Here is a 24,628-nt window from a genome sequence, read left to right as displayed (position 1 = left end):
CCTCGTTTGCTAGCTTTTAGCCACATATTTTGCAGAATGGAATCTGTTATAGGCTCGCTCCTCTTCTGGCTCAGAAGGAGGCCTTTTTTTCCTGTATAAAAGCTGTCCAAAGATGTCGCCGCCAGCAGCACACAGCCAACAGCAGCTAACGCTGCTGTTTACACTGACTGATGCTGGGCTGCTATAGGTTTGCAAACACCCCAGTAATAGCGGCCAACCATTAGAACGTACGCAAATCTCTACTCAGATTAGTCAAGAGGCACAGACCAGATTGCGGTTGTTAACAAATTAATTATTTCTATGCTGCCCGGTAGCAAATGCGCCACGGACTGGTACCGGTCCCCGTTGCGATCCCTGCAGAGCCTTGACTGTGTTATGCCAAAAAGATGACTAAATTATCAAATTTAGACCAGAACACTATGACCCATTACCCATCCAAAGTATTCACATTTAATGGTCTTTTGAGAGTGCAATCTTAGGAAGCTTTTGTTTTACATCTCCTAAAATTTATTCTGCAATGCATTAAATGTTCCTAATCCGATTACTCGATTTTTCAAACTAATTAGTTGATAGATTCATTGACAACTAAAATAATCGATAGCTGCAGCCCACTTCTATTCATATTACATAAATGGGCACTACATCACTATTGGCAAGTGTGCTTGTGATTAAACTCTACCTTTTTCTCTTTTCATGGTAGAGTTTGTGATGAACCACGATCGGGAGGAGGCAAAGATGGCAGCAACACAGAATTCTCCTCCACTGGACTTGCTTGGAGACACCTGAGGGGGTGGCTTACTAGGAGGGAAACAAAGAAAAAGTGTAGATATTTAATCACAACTTCACTTCCTTAAAATTCATATATATATACTGCTGGTCTAATAGTATTGGCACCCCTGCAATTCTGAAAGATAATGCTCAATTTCTCCCAGAAAATGATTGCAATTACAAATGCTTTGGTAGTAATTATCTTCATATATTTTGATTGCAATGAAAAAAAAAAAAAAAAAAAAAAAAAAAAAAATTAAATCATTTTCATTTTACACAAAACTCCAAAAATGGGCCGGACAAAAGTATTGGCACTCTCAGCCTAATGCTTGGTAGCACAAACTTTAGACAAATAAACTGCAAACAAGCGCTTCAGGTATCCATTAATGAATTTCTTACAATGCTCTGCTGGAATTTTAGACCAGTCTTCAAGCTGAGATTTTACACCTCGTCCCGGGAATGTTCTGGTCATTATACTAGGACGCGACCTGTGAAATGTCAGCGTAATCGCCGTGTCAGTTGACCCGGGAAATTGCTTTCACATACAAGGGTTGCCCGTTTAAATCCCGGGATTTTAACAGTGATTAGGCGTACTGTATGTGAAAGAGATGTGAAATGACCGGAATTCTCGTGCAACGCAGGGAGGTTTTCAAATGACCCTGAAAAAATTACAGTTCGCGCCAAAATGAGGGTTTTTTGAAAAAAAAAAGATTTTTTAAGAAATGTATCTTGTCCTACAATTTTTATCCATATCAAATTTATCATACATGCCCTGCTTGGCTAGACAGCCTGTTCCTTGCAGAGCTGCTGGATTACAAATGTTGCTGTTCATAGTACAATTATTGACAGTAAGTTTTAATAACTTTATCCTGATGACATAGCCAACACTAATACTTGGTGATTCTCATGCATGCATATGTTGTGTTTTTTTTTTTTTTTTATTGGTATGCTATGCATGCACCATTGACTTGCACTAGCTTAGCCACTCCGGAGCCCTGAAACTAACAAATAACTAACAAACTGCAATTTGTTGAAATCACCTCCATCGACTGATAAAACCCCCGCAAACTTGAAGATTAAACCTTTTGTCAAAAAAATTCTGAACTTCCCCAATAAATGAATTTATAGGAAAGTCAATTACATGCAACAACATTTTTCGGCAAACGGGGGGCACTGCACCCCCTGAATATCTGCCTATGGTTTGTGTTCCTGCGTATGAGTTTCATGAAGAGTGTATCTATCATTCAGTATTCTGTACTCTAAAGTGTTTACAATATGTTGCACTTGGGAGTGCTTTTGTTGTTCATATCCCAATATTGTCACATTGTTTTTTAAACAAATTGTAAGTTGTAATTGAACTTTTCCCAGCAGTTATAACAATCCATTGAGTCTGAAATCTTTTCAACGATCATAGCATAGCAAAGTATTCTCCTTAGGTGTAGTTTTAAATGCATTCCCCTAAGCCTTCCCCACCATAAAAGCACTCTTCGATTAGTTTTAATACATGATTTGGGGGCGAAGGGTCACTTCCTTATGGCGATAACAGGAACAATTTGCCCTTAGATGGCTTACCCCTGGTGTGCACATATACAAGCTGAACACAATGGCTAGTGTAATGGAGGCATTGAGTGAATTCCCACTAAATGGCAGTGGGGGGTTTACCGCCCCTACAATTGACCCTGAGTTGCGCCTGTTGAAACTATGGACGCTTCCCAGGCCCCCGGCTGAGTAAATGGATAGAGATGGATGAGTAAAATGTAATATGTGTTGGTGAAATCTCACAGGCTTTTTGATTTACAAGATGTCACTCTGTTTGATCATCCATTTCTTGTACCCTTGAAGGAACTTTTGAGTGAAGTACGATGTATATTGAAATTATTGGTAATTCAAACCCTTATCCAACTCTCTTGGATATGGGAATTGTGAAGATATACTGGACTGTCTCAGAAAATTAGAATACACAATATTCTAATTTTCTGAGACAGTCCTGTACATTAATCCACCATTTAAAGCAGGGGTGTCCAAACTTTTTGCAAAGGGGACCAGATTTGGCGTGGTAAAAATGTGGGGGGCCGACCTTGGCTGACGTCCTTTACATAGAACAATATACAGGACTGTCTCAGAAAATTAGAATATTGTGTATTCTAATTTCCTGAGACAGTCCAGTAAGCAGTTCTTATTCTTATTATCAACACTGCTTATTGATGTAATATGTAATGATTATTTTGTATCTTGATTGAATTAAATAATAAATGTAATAGCAGTGATGGCAACTCCAACTCAAAAAATCTGATACCAATATCAAACCAATCCGTGGTCGTGGACTTAACATATTAGCTAGCTAGTTGTATTGTGATGCCCCACTGGATGCTTTAATCATGATAAATGTAACAGTTTTCCAAATCAACATTCTGTGAAAAAAAGAAGAACTCAACTGAAGTTATGGAAAAAGTGCCAATATTGCACCACTTTATTTATTATTCAACTCAAAATAGTGCAACCATCAGGTTTTTGGATCATGTTCTCTGTCAGATAATAATGACAAGTGCAAAGTGTCAATAAGGCACTGCCATAACACATATGGCTCACACAGTGCTTAAAGTGCGTACGACGGGAGAAAAAAAGTCCTAAATAGCATTATTATGTGAATGAGAATCATATTTTGAGACGATTCGACTATATACAACAATTTAGCAAAGCGCAGATGACAAGAAATTAGTCTTTTAATGTGCCGGTTAGCCACGCCTACCATTATAGGGCTCTAGCGTCTCCAATATGTGGATGACGTGAGCTGGAGAATGGGCTCATCGGTTTTACTATTTAGCCTATTGAGGGGGAATTATTCAGAACAAGGAAAACGCGACAAAGAGAGCCGCAAAATGTTATTGTTTCAGTCGCTCCAATATTTTTACAGGATATTCTTTTTATCCAAGTATTTTTCCCCAATAGCTAAATAAATGGAATAGTCATGACAAATAACAGTCTTGTGCTAAATGGAATATGAAATAATAAAAATGCATTTATTCAGGATGACATGGCAAAATTACCATTATTACATAATGGTCAAAACTGTCAACTTCACCTTTACTGTCGCACCTCCCGGACGATATTTTATGCCACCTAAGTCGGGTTGATGTCATTTCCCCTCCCTGGCTTTGGAGAATGTAAACAAACCAAGAGGCGTGACAGCTGGCCGACATGCTAACCCGAACCGAGTGATGTTTCAAAGTCTTCGAAGCGGAAAATCACGCATAACTAGCCCGGATCATTTCACATGACGACTGGGTTGTCGATTGTCTTCGCCGATCGGCAACCCGCCCGGCGGCGAACAAGTTAGAGCTCGTCGTTCCCCTGCTAAGGGCAGAGGGCTTGTTTGCTGGGAAGCAGCTGGACAATGACCGCTGGACAAACCGGCCGACGTCTGAGGAGTGTGGAGCTGCCAAATGGTTAACACGAATATGGCAAAATAATGCTTTACTACACGGTGATTGTCGTGAACAGCGAGAGACTCATAGGAGGGCGGCTGCAGTTGTTATTCAGCTAACATGACAATATGTGTATGAGGAGAGTTTTTTACATGCCCATCCATGAGCAAACGTAAGTAGTCCTTTATTTAAAGAAAGTTTGTTGTGTTTACTTTGTAATCGCTGTATTTGCAGCTATTTGACAGAATCTGACAGAACACCGGGCACATGAAGAGGGCAATAAGCTGAGTATAGTGCTCTCCCGGCGGGGGGTTGTGCGACAAGCTGTCGGTTGTCGGCTGAGGGGACAAGGAGCATGTCAGCCACAAAATGCAAGCCACCTACATATTAAAATGATCCCAGTATTAGACATAATACAAAACATGATGTTTACTCACTTCCTCGTAAGTCCCATGGTCGCACAGTAGTAGGGCTTGTTTTGGCCAATATCCGCCAGTGAATGGGAACCTTTTGAAACCCCAAAAAGGCTCACACGCCTCTCCCTCCTACAGCAAGATTTTTCTGCAGCCGTTTGGCTGGCGTAATGTAAAAAATAAACGAATTAATCCGCAAAATCAGCTGAATCCTTAGTCCTTCTTATACAACAGTGTGGCTGTATAGTGAAGAGGACTCCTTCTCCCGTACACGTCACAGTGCCCTCTTCCGCAATGCGAGACCCAAGCCGGAAGTCTGTCATTTTCGTAGCGCGGGATTTAAAAAATTGAGTAAATACATTGATCACTTTTTCACACATACAAGTGGTCCATTTCATTCAGGAGCATAAAATACTGTGTGTATTATGAAAGTAACATGCTTTTTCGTGTCACAGGCACTTTAAAGGCAAACAATCATGGGACCAGAGTTTAGACAATGCCAATATTTTTGCTGGGCTCTTGCAAAGATTTTCAATGATAAAATATGTGTTTTATTATTTTTCTTAATGACTATTTCTTCTTGTTAATGCAGTAGTTATATGTGATGAGATTATTATGCATTGTTTTTTCATTTACTGTTCATTTTATTTGTGCACCGTAAATAAAAATGGTCTTTGTTCACCAAGCAAATCCCCCATTAACTTTGAAACCAACATATACACTCACCGGCCACTTTATTAGGTACACCATGCTTGTAAAAGGTTGAACCCCTTTTTGCCTTCAGAACTGCCTCAATTCTTCGTGGCATAGATTCAACAAGGTGCTGGAAGCATTCCTCAGAGAGTTTGGTCCATATTGACATGATGGCATCACACAGTATGTGCAGATTTGTCGGCTGCACATCCATGATGCGAATCTCCCGTTCCACCACATCCCAAAGATGCTCTATTGGATTGAGATCTGGTGACTGTGGAGGCCATTTGAGTACAGTGAACTCATTGTCATGTTCAAGAAACCAGTCTGAGATTATTCCAGCTTTATGACATGGCACATTATCCTGCTGAAAGTAGCCAACAGAAGTTGGGTACATTGTGGTCATAAAGGGATGGACATGGTCAGCAACAATACTCAGGTAGACTGTGGCATTCCAATGATGCTCAATTGGTACCAAGGGGCCCAAAGAGTGCCAAGAAAATATTCCCTACACCATTAACCACCACCACCAGCCTGAACCGTTGATACAAGGCAGGATGCATCCATGCTTTCATGTTGTTGACGCCAAATTCTGACCCTACCATCCGGATGTCGCAGCAGAAATTGAGACTCATCAGACCAGGCAACGTTTTTCCAATCTTCTATTGTCCAATTTCGATGAGCTTGTGCAAATTGTAGCCTCAGTTTCCTGTTCTTAGCTGAAAGGAGTGGCACCCAGCGTGGTCTTCTGCTGCTGTAGCCCATTTGCCTCAAAGTTCGATGTACTGTGCGTTCAGAGATGCTCTTCTGCCTACTTTGGTTGTAACGGGTGGTTATTTGAGTCACTGTTGCCTTTCTATCAGCTTGAACCAGTCTGGCCATTTTCCTCTGACCTCTGGCATCAACAAGGCATTTCCGCCCACAGAACTGCCGCTCACTGGATATTTTTTTCTTTTTCGGACCATTCTCTGTAAACCCTCGAGATGGTTGTGCGTGAAAATCCCAGTAGATCAGCAGTTTCTGAAATACTCAGACCAGCCTTTCTGGCACCAACAACAATGCCACGTTCAAAGTCACTCAAATCACCTTTCTTCCCCATACTGATGCTCGGTTTGAACTGCAGGAGATTGTCTTAAACCATGTCTACATGCCTAAATGCACATAATGTCCGCCATGTGATTGGCTGATTAGAAATTAAGTGTTAACGAGCAGTTGGACAGGTGTACCTAATAAAGTGTATATTGTTGATATTATTCGTTTTCGTACTGTAGGAACTGTCCGCAGTTCCTAGAACCTAGGGGGACGATGTTATTTTCTGTGTTCACACATCTAGGAACCAGAGACCAGGAACTCAATTTCCGAGAACCTACTCTGACGTCGGGACTTCCAGTGCGGCCATAGGAACTTGATTACGTGGGTTTTTGGTGATGAGTTTAAATCAGTATCTAAGCCCCTTCCATAGTTGCGTGTCTTGAGGAGCCACCATATTGAATTAAAAAAAAGTAGATAAAAACTATCCTGTATTAAATCTGTGTGCTAGTCCGCTCTTGTTGTTAGATGCTGGATTTGCTCGCCGATGGAAACGATTCCCTTTAAAAATGCAAGAATTTCTACTGTGTCCTCAACGGTCTCTATTTTGTTGTTTTCCGTTCAGCTTAGTTTTCATGGTTGTCACAAGTAAATAACGTGTTACTGGCGCAGACTACAACAACACAGCAGTTTGTATTAGGTGCAGTACCCATGTGCGAACACCACTGCCTGGGAAAGGACAGTTCCTATAACTACTTAAGAGGCCAATAGTTAGAAGAAGTAAGTACTTTCAATGGTATGAAAAAGTATCTGAACCTTTTAGAATTTCTGACATTTCGGCATAAAATCACCATCAAATGTAATCTGATCTTTGTCAAAATCACACAGATGTAAAAACAGTGTATGCTTTAAGTAAAACCACCAAAACAATTATAGAATTTCACATTTTAATGGGGATGGATTGCAAACAATGACAGAAGAGGGGGAAATAAATAATTAAACCCTGTGCCTAAAGAGACTTAAAGAGCAATTGAAATCATTTTTTACCAAACAATTTAAGTCAGGTTTGTGCCCAATCACTGATGAGTGGTTTAAAGCTGCCCACTATAAAACACACACCTGGTAAGAATTGTCTTGATGAGAACCATTGTCTGATATGCATCATGGCTCGGTCAAAAGAGCTGTCTGAAACCTGCGATCAAGGATTGTTGATTAGTATGAAGCTGCGAAAGGATACAAAACCATCTCTAAAAGTCTGGATGTTCATCAGTGGACAGTCAGAGAAGTTGTCTACAAATGGAGAGAGTTTGGCACTGTTGCTTCTCTCCCAAGGAGTGTCTGTTCACCAAAGATGACACCAAGAGTTCAGCGCAGAATATTCAGAGAGGTACAAAAGAACCCTAGAGTGTCTGCTAAAGACTTACAGAAATCACTGGCACAGTCCAATATCTCTGCACACACATCAACTATATGTAAATATATGGCCAAGAATGGTGTTCATGGGAGGACTCCACGGAGGAAGCCACTGCTGTCTAAAAAAAACATTGTTGCTCGTTTAATGTTCGTTACATATTTTGTGGACTGATGAAACCAAAGTTAAATTGTTTAGGAGTAACACACAACGTCATGTGTGGAGGAAAAATGGAACAGCTCGCCAATATCAACACCTCATCCCCACCGTGAAGCATGGTGGAGGGAGCATCATGATTTGTGGCTGTTTTGCTATCTCAGGGCCTGGACAACTTGCAATCATTAATGGAAGAATGATTTCAAAAGTTTATCTGGATGTTTTACAGGAAAACCTGACGCCATCAGTCAGACAGTTGAAGCTAAAAAGAGGATGGATGCTGCAACAAGACAATGATCCAAAACACAGAAGTAAATCAACTTCCGAATGTTTTCAGAAGAACAAAATACACGTTCTGGAGTGGCCAAGTCAAAGTCCAGACTTGAACCCCATTGAGATCCTGTTTCATGACCTAAAGACAGCCATTCATGCCAAACATCACAGGAATCTGACTAAACTACAGCAGTTTCGTAGAGAAGAATGGGGAAAAATTAGTCCTGATTGATGTGCCGCACTAATCTGCAGCGTCTGGTTGAAGTTATTGCTGTAAAAGGGGGGCATAAAATATTAAATGTGATGGTTCACTTACTTATTTTCCCCCTTCTGTCATTGTTTCCATAGTATCCTCATTAAAATATGAAAACCTATATAAATGTTTGGGTGGTTTTAGTTAAAGCAGACACTGTTTTTTCATCTGTGCGATTCTGACAAAGATCAGATCACACTTAATGGGGATTTTATGCAGAAATGTGAGAAATTCCAAAAGGTTCAGATATTTTTTCATACCACTGTAAATGATAGCGCATGGATGATGAAAAACAGTTCACACATTCCTCTTTTAGTAGCTCAGCCAAGGCTATTAAAGAAGGGAAATGATTTGCAAAAATACTTTTGTCTTTCTGCCATGGACTGCAACAGCCTTAAAGCCAGGTCTCTGAGGTCCTGAAAGGCAATTGCTCTAGTACTTGTTTGGCTGTTATATATGTATTAGAGTAATCTGAGGACACATCTGCATCAGGTCAAAAGGTCTCCTTCATCCTCTCTCTGTTGTCTTTCTCATTAACTCTGCTGCACTCTTTCTGCATTTGCATCAAAATGTCTGCAGCTGGATTTAGTTGGGAGAGTGTTTTGTTTTGTGTGTGACAATCTTTCCATTTGGATTTTCATTTGTGTTAACATCATCCCTGTGTGCAGATGGGATGAGTGTTCATTTGTTTGTCTGCTTGCAAAATCTCCAATTTGACAAAGGCAAAAATGTTAAAGCTGTCCTCATGGAAATTGTGTCGCTCAAGAACAAGTTGATTTCCATTACATCTAACTGTCATTACAACTAATAAAAGCAAAGGAAAGGTCCTAGTTTTATTGGTCCCAACAGTGAAAATTCAGAATAATTATATTTTGTGACCTGGTTGTTTTCATACTTAGAGCCGAGAATCTTAGATTTTGCGATTGGGCGCTAAAAATATCGAGAGTAAAGTGCTAAATGTAGGTTAAGCAGTCAGTGAATGAGGTAATGAAAAAAAAGAAAAAAATCTGTGATGACATGGATGGTATATGAATGCACCATTATGGCTGAAAGGTACATACAGGTTTTGGAGAAAGATATGCTACCATCCAAGCAACATATTTTTCATGGACACCCCTGCTTATTTCAGCAAGAGGATTTCAGGTTCAACCATATCCTGTTCATGTTACAAAAGCGTTGCCTCGTAGTAAAAGAGTACGTATACTAGACAGGCCTGTCTGCAGTCCAGATCTGTCTCCCATTGAAAATGTGTGACATATCAAGTGTAAAATAGGACAACATAGACCCCGTTCATTTGAACAGCTGAAGCTGTACATCAAGCAAGAATGGAAAAGAATTCCACCGATAAAGCTTCAAGAATTAATGTTCCCTAATAAACGTGCATGTAAAGCAGTGTGTGTGTGTGTGTGTGTGTGTGTGTGTGTGTGTGTGTGTGCGTGTGTGTGTGTGTATTACTTACCCAGTGCGTTTTGTGATAGTGCCAAGGGTCATGGGCTGTTTGATCTGAGCAAGAGGCAGCACAACAGTGAGGCTGGGTAGAGGGGCCAACCGAGGATTTACCATGTTGTTATTGGTAACGTTGCTGTACAGTTCTTGACTGCTTAACTTCACTGAAAAAAATGAAGGGGGGGGGGGGGGGCGAAATCATTATGTATTTGGTGTAGGAGGAGGTATTTCTACGGTGTTGGTCAAAGTATTGGCATCCCTGCAATTCTGTCAGATAATGTTCAATTTCTCCAAGAAAATGATTGCAATTACAAATGCGTTGGTAGTAATATCTTCATTTATTTTGCTGGCAATGAAAAAACACAAAACAGAATCGAAAAAAAAAAAAATCATTATCATTTTACACAAAACTCCAAAAATGGGCCAGGCAAAAGTATTGGCACCCTTTGAAAAATCATGTGATGCTTCTCTAATTTGTGTAATTAACAGCACCTGTTACTTACCTGTGCCACATAACAGGTGGTGGCAATAACTAAATCACACTTGAAGCCCGTTAAAATGGATTAAAGTTGACTCAACCTCTGTCCTGTGTCCTTGTGTGTATCACATTGAGCATGGAGAAAAGAAAGAAGACCAAAGAACTGTCTGAGGACTTCAGAAGCCAAATTGCGAGGAAGCATGGGCTATCTCAAGGCTACAAGTCCATCTCCAAAGACCTGAATGTTCCTGTGTTTACCGTGCGCAGTGTCATCAATAAGTGTAAAGCCCATGGCTAACCTCCCTAGATGTGGATGGAAAAGAAAAATTGACGAGCGATTTCAACGAAAGATTGTGCGGATGGTGGATAAAGAACCTCGACAAACATCCAAACAAGTTCGAGCTGTCCTGCACTCCAAGGGTACAACAGTGTCAACCCGTACTATCCGTCGGCGTCTGAATGAAAAGGGACTCTATGGTAGGATACCCAGGAAGACCCCACTTCTGACCCAAAGACATAAAAAAAGCCAGGCTGGAATTTGCCAAAACTTCAGAGGAAGCCAAAAACGTTTTGGAAGAATGTTCTCTGATCAGAATGAGACAAAACTAGAGCTTTTGGGGAAAAGGCATCAACATACAGTTTACAGGAAAAAACACGAGGCAAAAGATGAGAAGAAAAGAACATGGTCCCCACAGTCACACATGGTTGAGGTTCCCTGATGTTTTGGGGTTGCTTTGCTTCCTTGGCACCGGACTGCTTGACCGTGTGCATGGCATGATGAAGTCTGAAGACTACCAACAAATTTTGCAGCATAATATAGGGCCCAGTGTGAGAAAGCTGGGTCTTCCAGCAGGACAATGACCCAAAACACACTTCAAAAAACACTAGAAAATGGTTTGAGAAAAAGCACTGGAGACTTCTAAAGTGGCCAGCAATGAGTCCAGACCATAATCATATGGAACACCTGTGGAGAGATCTGAAAATGGCAGTTTGGAGAAGGCACCCTTCAATCTCAGAGACCTGGAGCAGTTGGCCAAAGAAGAATGGTCCAATATTGCAACAGAGCATTGTAAGAAACTCACTGATGGATACGTAAGCAGTTGTTCCCAGGTTTTTTTGTCTGAAGGTTGTGCTACCAAGTATTAGGCTGAGGGTGCCAATACGTTTATCCACCCCATTTTTGGAGTTTTGTGTAAAATGATAATGATTTAATTTTTTTCATTCTCTTTTGTGTTCTTTCATTGCAAGCAAAATAAATGAAGATATTACTACCAAAGCATCTGTAATCACAATCATTTTCTGAGAGAAATTGAGCATTATGTGACATAATTGCAAGGGTGCCAATACTTTTGGCCAGCACTGTATGACAGAATTTAAAAAGGGTCTGTGCAGGTTTCAACAAGCCAAATTTAAGACTTGTTAAGACTTTTTTAAGACCATAATGAATACGGTTTAAGACCCATTTCACATCGATACTAGCAAAAAAGTTCAAAAGACTTGAAGGAAAATGACCGGGTAGCACAGATAGCTCGCTTTGTAGTTAAGTTATAGCAGTGCTTCTCAATTATTTTATAATACCCCCCTCCCCCATTTGGAAGACGTAAACATTTTGCGCCCACCAACTCTCTGACGCCACTGTAAAAAAGTATCATTTGTCTATAAAACTATTATACGTTCACCTTAGCATAACATTGTGTCCTTGTCAACATTAAAGTAAAAAAGTAATATAGATCAACTTACAATGAAGTATAACTTGATTAAAATTGTTTTAGTTTTTAACAGAAAAGCCAAAGCGCATCAATTTGCTTGAATTAAAAAAAAAAAAAAAAAAAAAAAAAAGGCACGTCCAAAGTGTAGAGATACACTCAAGGTACATTTTATTGACCAAATCAATAAATAATAATAAATTCAACTTGATTAGCTACATTAAATCAGCGTATACTAGGCTAAACAATTTGATCCCTCACCCCCAAAATTAATAGAACAAAAACAACAATGTAATTGGACAGAGGGGCACTATGAGGGGCCGTACAAGACATTTTTCATTCTGGCCCTCTCACACACATACATTCTCCTTTCACATACATACAGGACTGTCTCAGGAAATTAGAATATTGTGATAAAGTTCTTTACTCTCTGTAATGCAATTAAAAAAACAAAAATGTCATACATTCTGGATTCATTACACATCAACTGAACTATTTCAAGCCTTTTATTATTTGAATATTGCTGATTTTGGCTTACAGTTTAAGAAACCTCAAAAATCCTATATCAAAAAATTAGAATACTTCCTCAGACCAAGTAAAAAAATAATTTTATAACAGCAAAACTAAATCAAACATTTGAAAATGTCCATTGATGCACTCAGTACTTGGTTGGGAATCCTTTTGCACGGATTACTGCATCAATCCGGCGTGGCATGGAGGCAATCAGCCTGTGACATTGCTGAGGTGTTATTGATGCCCAGGATGCTTCGATAGCAGCCTTCAGCTCATTTGCATTTGTAGGTCTGGTGTCTTTCATCTTCTTCTTAACTATACCCCACAAATTCTCGATGGGGTTCAGGTCAGGGGAATTAGCAGGCCAATCAAGGACAGTGATGCCATGGTCAGTGCACCAGTTAATTCAATTCAATTCAATTCAATTCAATTCAATTTTATTTGTATAGCCCACAATCACAACAGAGGTCTCAAAGGGCTTTACAGATGCAATATGATACACAATTAGAAATGAAGCAACAAAGATGAATAGATACAGTTCAAGTCCTGGGTATCCCCTATCCTAAGACCCTCCATGCCGGCAAGGAAAAACTCCAAAAACTCCAGAGTCAATTGGGAGAAAAATGAGAAACCTTGGGGAGTACCACAGTCAGGAGAGATCCACTCCCAGGACGGATAGACAGGAACCCCAGAACGGCTAATGGGAATTAACAAGCGAAATTGTAGTCCGTAAAAATACAGTGGAGTAAAGGAGCAAGAAGAGGTCCCTCTGGTCAGATGAGACGGGGGTAGCAGCGAGGACGTCAATCCAGCCAGGGGTCCGGACAGTCAGGAGGCTGCAGCTGAAAAATAGCCCCTCCCCGGAGGGGAGGGGGGAAAGGGGACACCGGGTGACTAGTGATGAAGAGACTAGACAACTAGATATTAACATTGGAAAATAGAAATAAAGTAAGACAAGTGGTAGGTAGAGTAAGAAAAGGAGATAGAACTCAGCGGCTGTACTGCCCCCAGCATTATAGCTTCTAGTGCAGCTTAAACTAAACTGTGAGTCTACTCCGACTTCAACTAGCCTAACCATAAGCTTTGTCGAATAGGAACGTTTTTAATCTAATCTTAAATGTGCAGACTGTCTCGGCTTCTTTAATACTAGCTGGAAGCTGATTCCATAAAACAGGGGCTTGGTGGCAAAAGGCTCTAGCTCCGACAGTACTTTTATAAACCGTGGGAACTACCAGTAGACCTGCATTCTGAGATCGGAGTGTTCTGTTGGGGCGGTATGGAACGAGAGCATCGGTGAGATAAGATGGCCCCAACCCATTAATGGTCTTAAATGTAAGAAGGAGTATTTTAAATTTAATTCTAAACTCGACTGGAAGCCAGTGAAGTGCCTGGAGCACAGGGGTGATGTGCTCTCTTCTATTGGTTCCTGTTAAAAGTCTTGCTGCTGCGTTTTGGACTAGCTGAAGACCTTTTAGAGAGTTTTTAGGACAAGCTGCAAGTAGGGAGTTACAGTAATCCAATCTCGATGTAACGAACGCGTGAATTAATTTTTCTGCATCACTTTTAGATAAAATATTTCTAATTTTGGCAATGTTGCGCAGGTGAAAGAAAGCCGTTCTACAGGTTTGTTTAATGTGTGCTTTAAACGATAAGTCAGGGTCAAATAAAACTCCTAGGTTTTTAACTGTGGCGCTGGAGGCTACACTTACATTGTCCAGAGTGACTATCTGGGCAGATAAAGAGTCTCTAACACTTTTCGGGCCTATTATAAGGACTTCTGTCTTTTCAGGGTTAAGTAGAAGATAGTTAGTGCTCATCCAGGTATTTATATCTCGGACGCAGGCGCTTAGTTTTTCTACTTGCCTGACCTGCTCAGGTTTAATTGATAAATACAGTTGTGTGTCGTCAGCGTAACAGTGAAAGTTAATGCTATGTTTTCTGATGATATTACCTAGAGGAAGCATATACAGCGTAAACAAGATGGGCCCGAGGACAGATCCTTGCGGCACACCATAACTAACTCTAGAGTACGATGATGATTGCTGGTTTACATTGACAAACTGGTACCTATTAGATAAATATGATTTAAACCAGCATAGGGCTGCTCCTCTAATGCCTATGTCACATTCTAATCTCTGCAATAAGATATTATGGTCGATTGTGTCAAAGGCTGCGCTCAGGTCCAGCAGAACCAGGATCGAGACTAATCCAACGTCAGCGGCAAGTAACAAGTCATTAGTTACTTTAACTAATGCGGTTTCAGTGCTATGATGAGCTCGAAAGCCAGACTGGAACTGTTCAAATAAACTATTGTCCTGTAGGTGCTGACAGAGCTGTTTAATTACCACTCTTTCAAGGACTTTGGAGAGAAATGGTAAGTTAGAAATAGGTCTATAATTGGCCAAAATATCAGGATCAAGAGTAGGTTTTTTCAAGAGCGGTTTAATAACTGCATATTTAAAGGACTGCGGCACGTAGCCAGTAACTAATGAGGTATTTATTATATTTAAGATAGTGTCAATAGTTAGAGGCAGGGTCTCTTTAAAAAGTTTGGTTGGGATTGGGTCGAGGAGGCACGTTGATGGTTTGGAGGACATTATAATTGAAATTACATCAATTTGGTCTACAGTGGTAAAGTTATTTAATATTTTAGTGGGTTTTATAGGAGATTCCGAATTCTTTGTCTGCACTTTATCAGACCTAATAACTGGAAGTGATTCATTTATTTTATTTCTAATAGTTGCGATTTTATTGTTAAAAAATTTTAGGAAGTCATCACAGCTAAGGGTGGTTGGGATATAAGGTTCTATTGAGGTGTGACTGTTTGTCAGCCTTGCTACAGTGCTGAACAGAAACCTAGGATTATTTTTGTTTTCCTCTATTAAGGATGAGTAATATCTGGTTTTAGCCGTACGCAAGGCCTGCTTATATGTCACTAAGCTGCGTTTCCAGGCAGAGAGGGTGTGCTCTGTGTTGGAACGGCGCCAAAGTCTTTCTAATTTACGTGTCGATTGTTTAAGAGAGCGTGTTTCAGCATCATACCAGGGAGAGGCTCGTCTCGGCTTGACAAACTTTAATTTGGAGGGAGCGACGACATCGAGGGTGGTACGAAACGTAAACAGAACACGATCAACAAACTCGTCATTAACAGCAAGGCCGGGCATCATTCCTTCATAATTAGATGTCATGGAGGCAAATATAGGCTGAATTATCTGTTTATACTCTGAAACAGAGTGATCACCTAATGTCCTTTTCATCTGAGTTCTGGTCACTAGTGGCGGATTATCTTGAAGCACAAACTGAAAGGTAATTAGAAAATGATCAGACAGTACGGGGTTGTGGGGATGGACACTAAGATCACTAATCTCTGTACCGTATGTTAAAATCAAGTCCAGGGTGTGCTTGTGACTATGAGTTGGTTTATTTACATTTTGAATGAAGCCAGTCCCATCTAGTAGGTCATTAAAGGCCTTACCAAGGGAGTCACCTTCATCGTCAACATGTATATTAAAATCCCCAACAATTATAATTCTATCCCAGCTTAGCAAAGTACTAGATAAAAAGTCAGAGAAATCTAACAAAAACTGTGAGTAGGGACCAGGGGGACGGTAAACCACTATGAAAAGAATTGGTTTTTGGTTCTTCCAGTTAGCGTCTATAATTGATAGTGCTAGACTTTCAAAGGAGTTATAAATGTAATTAGCTTTACTTTTTGGGCTCATACCTAAACAAGAGTGTGATATTACTGCCACCCCCCCTCCACGGCCCGTGCTTCTAGCTGTGTGAAAATTCACGTGACTTGGGGGTGTGGATTCATTAAGTCTAACAAAGTCATCCTGCTGAAGCCAAGTTTCAGTCAGGGCCAAAATATGAATATTATAATCCCCAATTAAGTCATTAACTAACAGAGATTTGGGCGAGATTGACCTGATGTTTAATAATCCGCATCTTATATATTTATTATTACGAGCTATTTTATTTTCACTGCTATCAGGGACTATATGTATTAAATTCTTTTGGTCTCGTTCCTATGGTACCAGTTACTGGTGGTTTTGGCACTGTGGGCAGGTGCCAGATCATGCTGGAAAATGAAATCCTCATCTCCATAGAGCTTTTCAGCAGATGGAAGCATGTAGTGCTCTAAAATCTCTTGGTACACAGTTGCATTTACTCTGGACTTGATGAAACACAGTGGACCAACACCAGCAGCTGACATGGCTCCCCAAACCATTGCTGACTGTGGGAACTTCACACTGGATTTCAAGCAACTTGGATTTTGCTCCTCTCCAGCCTTTCTCCAGACTCTGGCGCCTTGACTTCCAAATGAAATGCAAAACTTGCTTTCGTCTGAAAAGAGGACTTTGGACCACTCTGCAACTGTCCAGTGCTTCTTCTCCATAGCCCAAGTCAGACGCTTCTTCCGTTGTCTTGAGTTCAGAAGTGGCTTGACCATGGGAATACGGCTATTGTAGCCCATTTCCCGGACACGTCTGTGAACTGTGGCTTTTGATACCTGGACTCCAGCTTCAGCCCACTGTCTTTGAAGCTCCCCCAAATTCTGGAAGCGGCTCTTCTTCACAATTTTGTTAAGGCTGCGGTCATCTCTCTTGGTTGTGCAGCGTTTCCGGCCACATTTTTCCCTTCCAACAGACTTTTTGTGGATATGCTTTGAAACTGCACTCTGTGAACAGCCTGCTCTTTGAGAAATTTCTTTTTGTGTCTTACCCTCCTGATGGAGGGTATCAATGATGGTCCTCTGGAAAGCAGTCAGATCAGCAGTCTTCCCCATACTTGTGATTTAGTTTACTGAACCAAGCTGAGTGTTTTTAAGGCTCAGGAAACCCTCGCAGGTGTTTCGAGTTAATTAGATGATTCAGGTGATTAGTTGAATAGCCTACTTGTATACTTTTTCATGATATTCTAATATTTTGAGATAGGATTTTTGAGTTTTCTTAAGCTGTAAGCCAAATTCAGCAATATTAAAATAATAAAAGGCTTGAAATAGTTCAGTTGATGTGTAATGAATCCAGAATGTATGACATTTTTGTTTTTTTAATTGCATTACAGAAAGTAAAGAACTTTATCACAATATTCTAATTATCTGAGACAGTCCTGTATATATTCACTCTCACACTCATACATTCTCCTCTCACATGCATACATTCTCCTTTCACATCCATACATATTTACTTTCACATTTATACATTTTCACTCTCACATTTATACATTTTTACTTTCACATTCATACATTTTTACTTTTACATTCATACATTTTTACTTTCACGTTCATACATTTTCTCTGTCACGTTCATACATTTTCACTCTTATATTCATACATTTTTACCTTCACATTTATACATTTTCTTTTTTTTTTTTTTTATCAATCAGAGCTTACCAGTCAGACCTAGGCAATCAGAGCTGGCTTCCGTTTCAACTAGACTCCTTCCGTTTTCACTATACTTTCACCCATACATACATATATATTCACTCTTATACACATATATTTTATTTATACAAACATACATTTCACAGACTAAAAATGTGTGAATGTGAGAATAAACATGTATGAATATAAGAGTGAAAATGTATGAACGTGAGAGAGAAAATGTATAAACGTAAAAGTAAAAATGTATGAATGTAAAAGTAAAAATGTATAAATGTGAGAGTGAAAATGTATAAATGTGAGAGTGAAAATGTATAAATGTGAAAGTAAAAATGTATAAATGTGAAAGTAAATATGTATGGATGTGAAGGGAGAATGTATGCATGTGAGAGGAGAATGTATGTGTGTGAGAGTGAATATATATGTATGTGAAAGGAGAATGTATGTGTGTGAGAGGGCCAGAATGAAAAATGTCTTGTACGGCCCCTCATAGGGCACTGTTTATTTTTGCTGCTGGGAGTATCAGCTCTTTTGCTATGGAGTGGGGTTATTTTGCACTAAGCAACTTGTTATGCCACCTAATATCATGCTAACAGTGCTTGCTGGTTTCCTGCTATAACACCATAAAGCGGGATGATTGTTGGCAATATTCGTCATGTTTTTGCCTTGGGGTTTAATGTCTTTAAGTTAAGTTTAAGTTCTTAATTGATTTGGCTTCATGCTATCTGCTGCCAACATTTGTGAGGCCAAACGCTACAAACGCTTCGTCATATTTCCTTGACTTAGCTCTTCATATCACCTTGCTAATTGCTGTGTGCTCTTGCTGTTTAAAAATACTGTGCACACTCTGAAAATGAGAGCGCCACTGCCACCCACTGAGTGGAGGTGCAATTGCACTGTATTCTAGTACTACAAAAAAGTATGTTCCACAAGGTCACATACGATCCCAAAGCCCCCCCGACATCGCTTTGCTCCCCCCTGGGGAGGCGCGCCCCACTATTTGTACTGCGCTATAGCGTCCTCAAAAATCGAAACATTTAAAAAGCTACACAGGAGTTCATGCATGTTCTAAATAAAATTAGCATCAATAAATATAAAAAAAATAAAGAAATAATAATAAAAATTAATTTTAAAAAAATAAGACCTTTCAAATTCGTATTTAAGACCTTTTGTGGTATTTTAGGAGAATTTTAAGACATTTTGAGGCCTTAAATTCAAATAATTGGATTTAAGACATTTTTAACTTTTTAAGACCCTGCAGATACCCTGTTAAAGGAAGGGGTATAAAGTAAGGCTGTCAAAATTAACGCGTTAACGGGCGGTAATTAATTTTTTACATTAATCACGTTAAAATAATTAACGCAATTAACGCATGCGTGGAACGACCCACTCAAGCATTGCCGCGAACAGACTACAATGGCGCCGTTTGAAGTATATTGAGAACTAAGGGCAGAGACAAGCAAGTGGAGTGGACGAAGGTGTTACCGGCGCCCGCCAAGGTGGCCGCTGTTATTTTCAATGTGACCGGCATTGTCAGATTGGGCAGTGAGGAAGAAAGTGGTCGCACGAGAGAGGGAGCGAGAGAGTAGAGAAAGTGCGCAGTTAGCGTAGGCTCAAGTGCTGCGTCCCCCACATGGTTTTGTTTTGTTAATAAAAGTACCCACAAAAAGCCATCCAACGCCTCTCGGTGTTTATATGTACGCCGCCGTCTTCCTCAGGAGGATATCGGACAATCCGAGCCAACCCGACGACAATGAGCCAACATGAACCGCCGGTCCATAGCACCGCTAATCACTATGAAGGGCGAATTGGTAACGCAGGCAATTATTGGAGCCGCGCTATTTAATGGAATAAGCGGTGGCATCTCTTCCACAACTGTTATAACTATTGCAGCAAGCGACATGGGCAAGAATAACTAGAAATGATCTCTCAAAAATAAAATAATGTTCACAAAAAGAAAAGCGCTGAATGCAGAGAGATATGGCATTCCCAATCAAAATAGCTATGGAAAATAATACTCTATTCAAACATTAAGTTTAGCTCAACAAATACACTAGATGGCAATATTTAGTCACAATAAACAAACTATCAAAATAACTATAACTTCACTATATATAACTATATATAACAAACTATATACAGTATTATATATATATATATATATATATATATATATATATATATATATATATATATATATATATATATATATATATATATATATAAAAATCACATTTATCTTTTAAGAATTACAAGTCTTTCTATCCGTGGATCCCTTTCACAGAAAGAATGTTAATGTTAATGCCGTCTTGTGGATTTATTGTTATAATAAACAAATACAGTACTTATGTACACTATGTTGAATGTATATATCCGTCTTATCTTTCCATTCCAACAATAATTTATAGAAAAATATGGCATATTTTAGAGATGGTTTGAATTGCGATTGATTGCGATTAATTACGATTAATTAATTTTTAAGCTGTGATTAACTCGATTAAAATTTTTAATCGTTTGACAGCCCTAGTATAAAGTAAACAATCAAGCTCCATTAGACAAAACACATAATTAAAATGATATACACTGCTGGCCAAAAGTATTGATACCCATGCAATTCTGTCAGATTATGCTCAATTTCTCCCAGAAAATTGTTGCAATTACAAATGCTTTGGTAGTAATATCTTCATTTATTTTGCTTGCAATGAAAAAAACACAAAACAGAATTTAAAAAAAAAAAAAAAAAATCATTATCATTTCACACAAAAGTCCAAAAATGGGCCAGACAAAAGTATTAACACCCTCAGCCTAATACTTAGTAGCACAACCTTTACACAAAATAACTTCGAACAACCCCTTTCGGTATCCATCAATGAGTTTCTTACAATGCTCTGTTGGAATTTTAGACCGTTCTTCTTTGGCCAACTGCTCCAGGTCACTGAGATTTGAAGGGTGCCTTCTCCAAACTGCCAATTTCAGATCTCTCAACAGGTGTTCTATGGGATTCAGGTCTGGACTCATTGCTGGCCACTTTAGAAGAATCCAGTGCTTTCTCTCAAACCATTTTCTAGTCCTTTTTGAAGTATGTTTTGGGTCATTCTCCTGCTGGAAGACCCATGACTTCTAAGGGAGAGCCAGCTTTCTCACACTGGGTCCTACATTTTGCTGCAAAATTTGTTGGTAGTCTTCAGACTTAATAATGCCATGCACACGGTCAAGCAGTCCAGTGCCAGCGGCAGCAAGCAACCCCAAAACATCCGGGAACCTCCGCCATGTTTGACTGTGGGGAAGGCCTCGTTTTTTTCCCTCTGTAAACCCTATGTTGATTTATTATTCCAAAAAGGTCTAATTTTGTCTCATCTGACCAGAGAACATTCTTCCAAAACGTTTTTGACTTTCTCAGGTAAGTTTTGGCCAACTCCAGCCTGGCTTTTTTATGTTTCTGGGTCAGAAGTGAGGTCTTCCTGGGTATCCTACCATAGAGTCCCTTTTCATTCAGGCGCCGACGAATAGTACGGTTTGATACTGTTGTACCCTCGGACTGCGGGACAGCTTGAACTTGTTTGGATGTTAGTCGAGGTTCTTTATTCACGATCCGCACAATCTTTTGTTGAAATATGTCGTCAATTTTACTTTTCCATCCACATCTACGGAATTTAGCCACAGTGCCATTGGCTTTACACTTTTTGATGACACTGCGCACGGTAGACACAGGAATACTCAGATCTTTGGAGATGGACTTGTAGCCTTGAGATTGCCCATGCTTCCTCAAAATTTTGCTTCTGAAGTCCTCAGACAGTTCTATGGTCTTCTTTCTTTTCTCCATGCTCAATGTGGTACACACAAGGACACAGGGCAGAGGTTGAGTCAACTTTATTCCATTTTAACTGGCTGCAAGTGTGATTTAGTTATTGCCACCACCTGTTATGTGCGCCACCACCTGTTATGTGCCACAGGTAAGCAACAGGTGCTGTTAATTACACAAATTGGAGAAGCATCACATGATTTTTCAAAGGGTGCCAATACTTTTGTCCGGTCCATTTTTGGAGTTTTTTTGTAAAATAATAATGATTTAAAAAAGTTTTCCATTCTCTTTTGTGTTTTTTCATTGCCAGCAAAATCAATGAAGATATTACTACAAAAGCATTTGTAATTGCAATCATTTTCTGCGAGAGAGTGAGCATTATCCGACAGAACTGCAAGGGTTCCAATACTTTTGGCCAGCAGTGGACTTCACTGGCCCCCCTATCAAAACCACTGGCCCAGGTCAACACATCAGTTATTGACCCCAATAATCACAAAAATGATAATTTGCTAGAATAACATGAACAACATATATATTTTTTTTAGGTAGATTTAATGAAAAGTGCAGCAAAACAGTGAAAAAACATGAATCTAGTGCAAATAATCCTATTCCAATTTCATAATCACATTCATAAACCGTCCATAATCGCTCCTGTATAGCCAACATTTTTTTCTTGGGAGCTCCAGGGGGAGGTGGCCCGGCGAGAGAGCCCAGTGCCTAGGCGAAGCTTTCCTGTCTTCCTCTTACTGCCCTCTGGAAGTCTCCCCCAGCTCGGCTGTCATGAGTACAATTTAGAAGTCAAAGAGATGAATAACGCACTTATGGCTAATATCTACGTTATGACGTTTTCTCCGTAGTCACGTGTATTAATTATCACGTTATGTTCATACCATAGGTTTCATACTCGATGGCGTTTCTCTAACTTACAGTACTTGTCTGCATATTTGCAGTCCTCACAGTAAACCTGGTTTCTTGTCCTATCACTACTGGGGCTGAGACTATTTTCCCTTTTCTTTTCACATTGGATTTTGCTTTCCCTCAACTCTACTGGTGACTTTGTTTTTCTTAAGTGGTCTGTTTTCCCCCGGTGCTTGGCCGGTGCTGGGGGTTTCAGAAACATAATAAGATACTGGGTAATGAGATACTGACAATCAATCAGCAGCAGTAATCAAGTTGCATGCGTTTATGAGGGAACGAGCGAGCAAGCGAACAAGGTGTGTTTATGCCCCATGGAGAGCAACGGGTGGCTGCATAGACTGTAAGGTTGTCTTTGATCGCGATAGCGTAACGTCATCAAAACATGGAACCACTGGGAATTAAAGTGAAATAAGATATATATATTTTTAAAATCATATCATATTTTTCTTGGCCCCACCGGGCAAGTGTTTGGAACATTCTGGTGGCCCTGACAGTTTTAAAAGTGTGCCCAGGCCACCGGGCCATATTGTCGACCCCTGTAGTATACAACATTACTGTGGGCTTTGCAATCAGAACTGCATATAAAGCAGACCATACTGTACACTATCCAGCAAAATCTAAAAGCAAGCACACACGAAGACAGTATCTATCAATGTAGGACACGTTATAGGTTTTCAACTTGAATGACGATGGTAAATAGGGGAAATGCGTATGTAGTACGCCAACTGCTACTTCTATTTTTATGCATTATCACAGCTTGGACTTGTATCTTTGAGACGGATTTGTACTTTTGGAGCTCCCTCCCCAAAACCAATGCTGTCTTGGCTCACAAAAATCACAGTCCAGCTGTTGCGGCCTGGTGGTCAGGTTCTTGTTTGCTTCAGTAACTAGGATGTGCCATTCCCAGAAAAGCTGCATCACCCAAAAGGTCAACAATGAATGACTTTATCACACACAATATTCTTTACAGCAGGAGAATGCAGATTTTAGTTGGGTGAAAAAAGAGATTAGAAAGTAGGTAAATGCATAAAAATAAAATGGATTGGAAGTCCGAGAAGTATGGACTCAAAAAAGACAAACATAAATTTGTTCACGATTCTGCAGACTAAAGAAAAAAAAGGCAATTCTCAACATTTTTAGGTTATATCATCAATGATTTATGACCATGGTAACTTAAACCCCTGCTCTTGTCACACTACAGCTAAAAGAAACCTATATTTGCCCTTTTACTTCCTCATCTAAAGCTATTTCAGAATTGTTTTTAACATCTTTACAGCTGAACAAAACAGAAAGCACAGAAGAAACTGCTATTATATGTTTTTGATCATGCAGTAGCTTAAAGGAAAAGGTAGAAATCAGATATCTGTTATAAAACCCAAGGTGAAAATAATTAGATATTTTGTGTTTACACTCATAATTTTTTTCTTAAATGTGTGTAATATATGTGTTGTTGGAGATTTCTTAAGCTGCCCTGTTCAGCTGCTTTGGCAGAGAATGTCAAACCTGACTGTCTTTAAAAGCTGAAACAGTTTTAATGTGCTACATGGGAATTTGGTGTACTCGCGTTGTGGTTGCCTATATTGTGTTGTTGCATGTCGGTGAAAAACTTGGACTGAATACAAAATTACGAAATTGTAAAATGTCACTCATTACCAGTGTTTTTAATAACGGCGTTAGAGTACAGCGACATTCCTAATTTTTTCAGTAGTGAGTAATATAATAAATTACTTTTCCCATTTTTGGGAAGCTTCAGCAATTCGGTTGAATGAAGCGCGAGTTGTCGACAGTTGATTTTTTCACACAGTAGCTCCTCCTGGCATAGAGCAGAGCGGGAGGAGGGGAGGGGGCGGTGACGCCATTGCAATCGCGATGATGATTGGCTAGGTGGGCGGATCATGCCCTGCTTAGTATTGTTGTTCTGTCGATTTGCGCTCCCTCGTCGAACTCTCCGTTGTTGCTAG

The 24,628-nt window shown here is 39.8% G+C and overlaps 1 protein-coding gene across 9 annotated transcripts in view; it reads right to left on the bottom strand.

Moving 5' to 3' along the window:
• The window catches only part of bcas3 (BCAS3 microtubule associated cell migration factor), a 525,512-nt gene that overhangs the window by 390,636 nt on the left and 110,248 nt on the right, over positions 1-24,628 (bottom strand). For all 9 annotated transcript variants that reach the window (XM_057839609.1, XM_057839610.1, XM_057839618.1 and 6 more), the window contains exons 16-17: positions 9,881-10,031; positions 680-798 (exon numbers count right to left, since the gene is read on the bottom strand). In XM_057839609.1, coding sequence (XP_057695592.1) covers positions 680-798; positions 9,881-10,031 — 270 coding nt within the window. The remainder of the gene's footprint in view (positions 1-679; positions 799-9,880; positions 10,032-24,628) is intronic.

Source organism: Corythoichthys intestinalis, chromosome 6 (assembly GCF_030265065.1).
Source record: "Corythoichthys intestinalis isolate RoL2023-P3 chromosome 6, ASM3026506v1, whole genome shotgun sequence".
NCBI classification, from domain to species: Eukaryota; Metazoa; Chordata; class Actinopteri; order Syngnathiformes; family Syngnathidae; genus Corythoichthys; species Corythoichthys intestinalis.
Note: the sequence above shows the minus strand (reverse complement) of the source record. Positions and strands in the feature narration are given on the sequence as shown.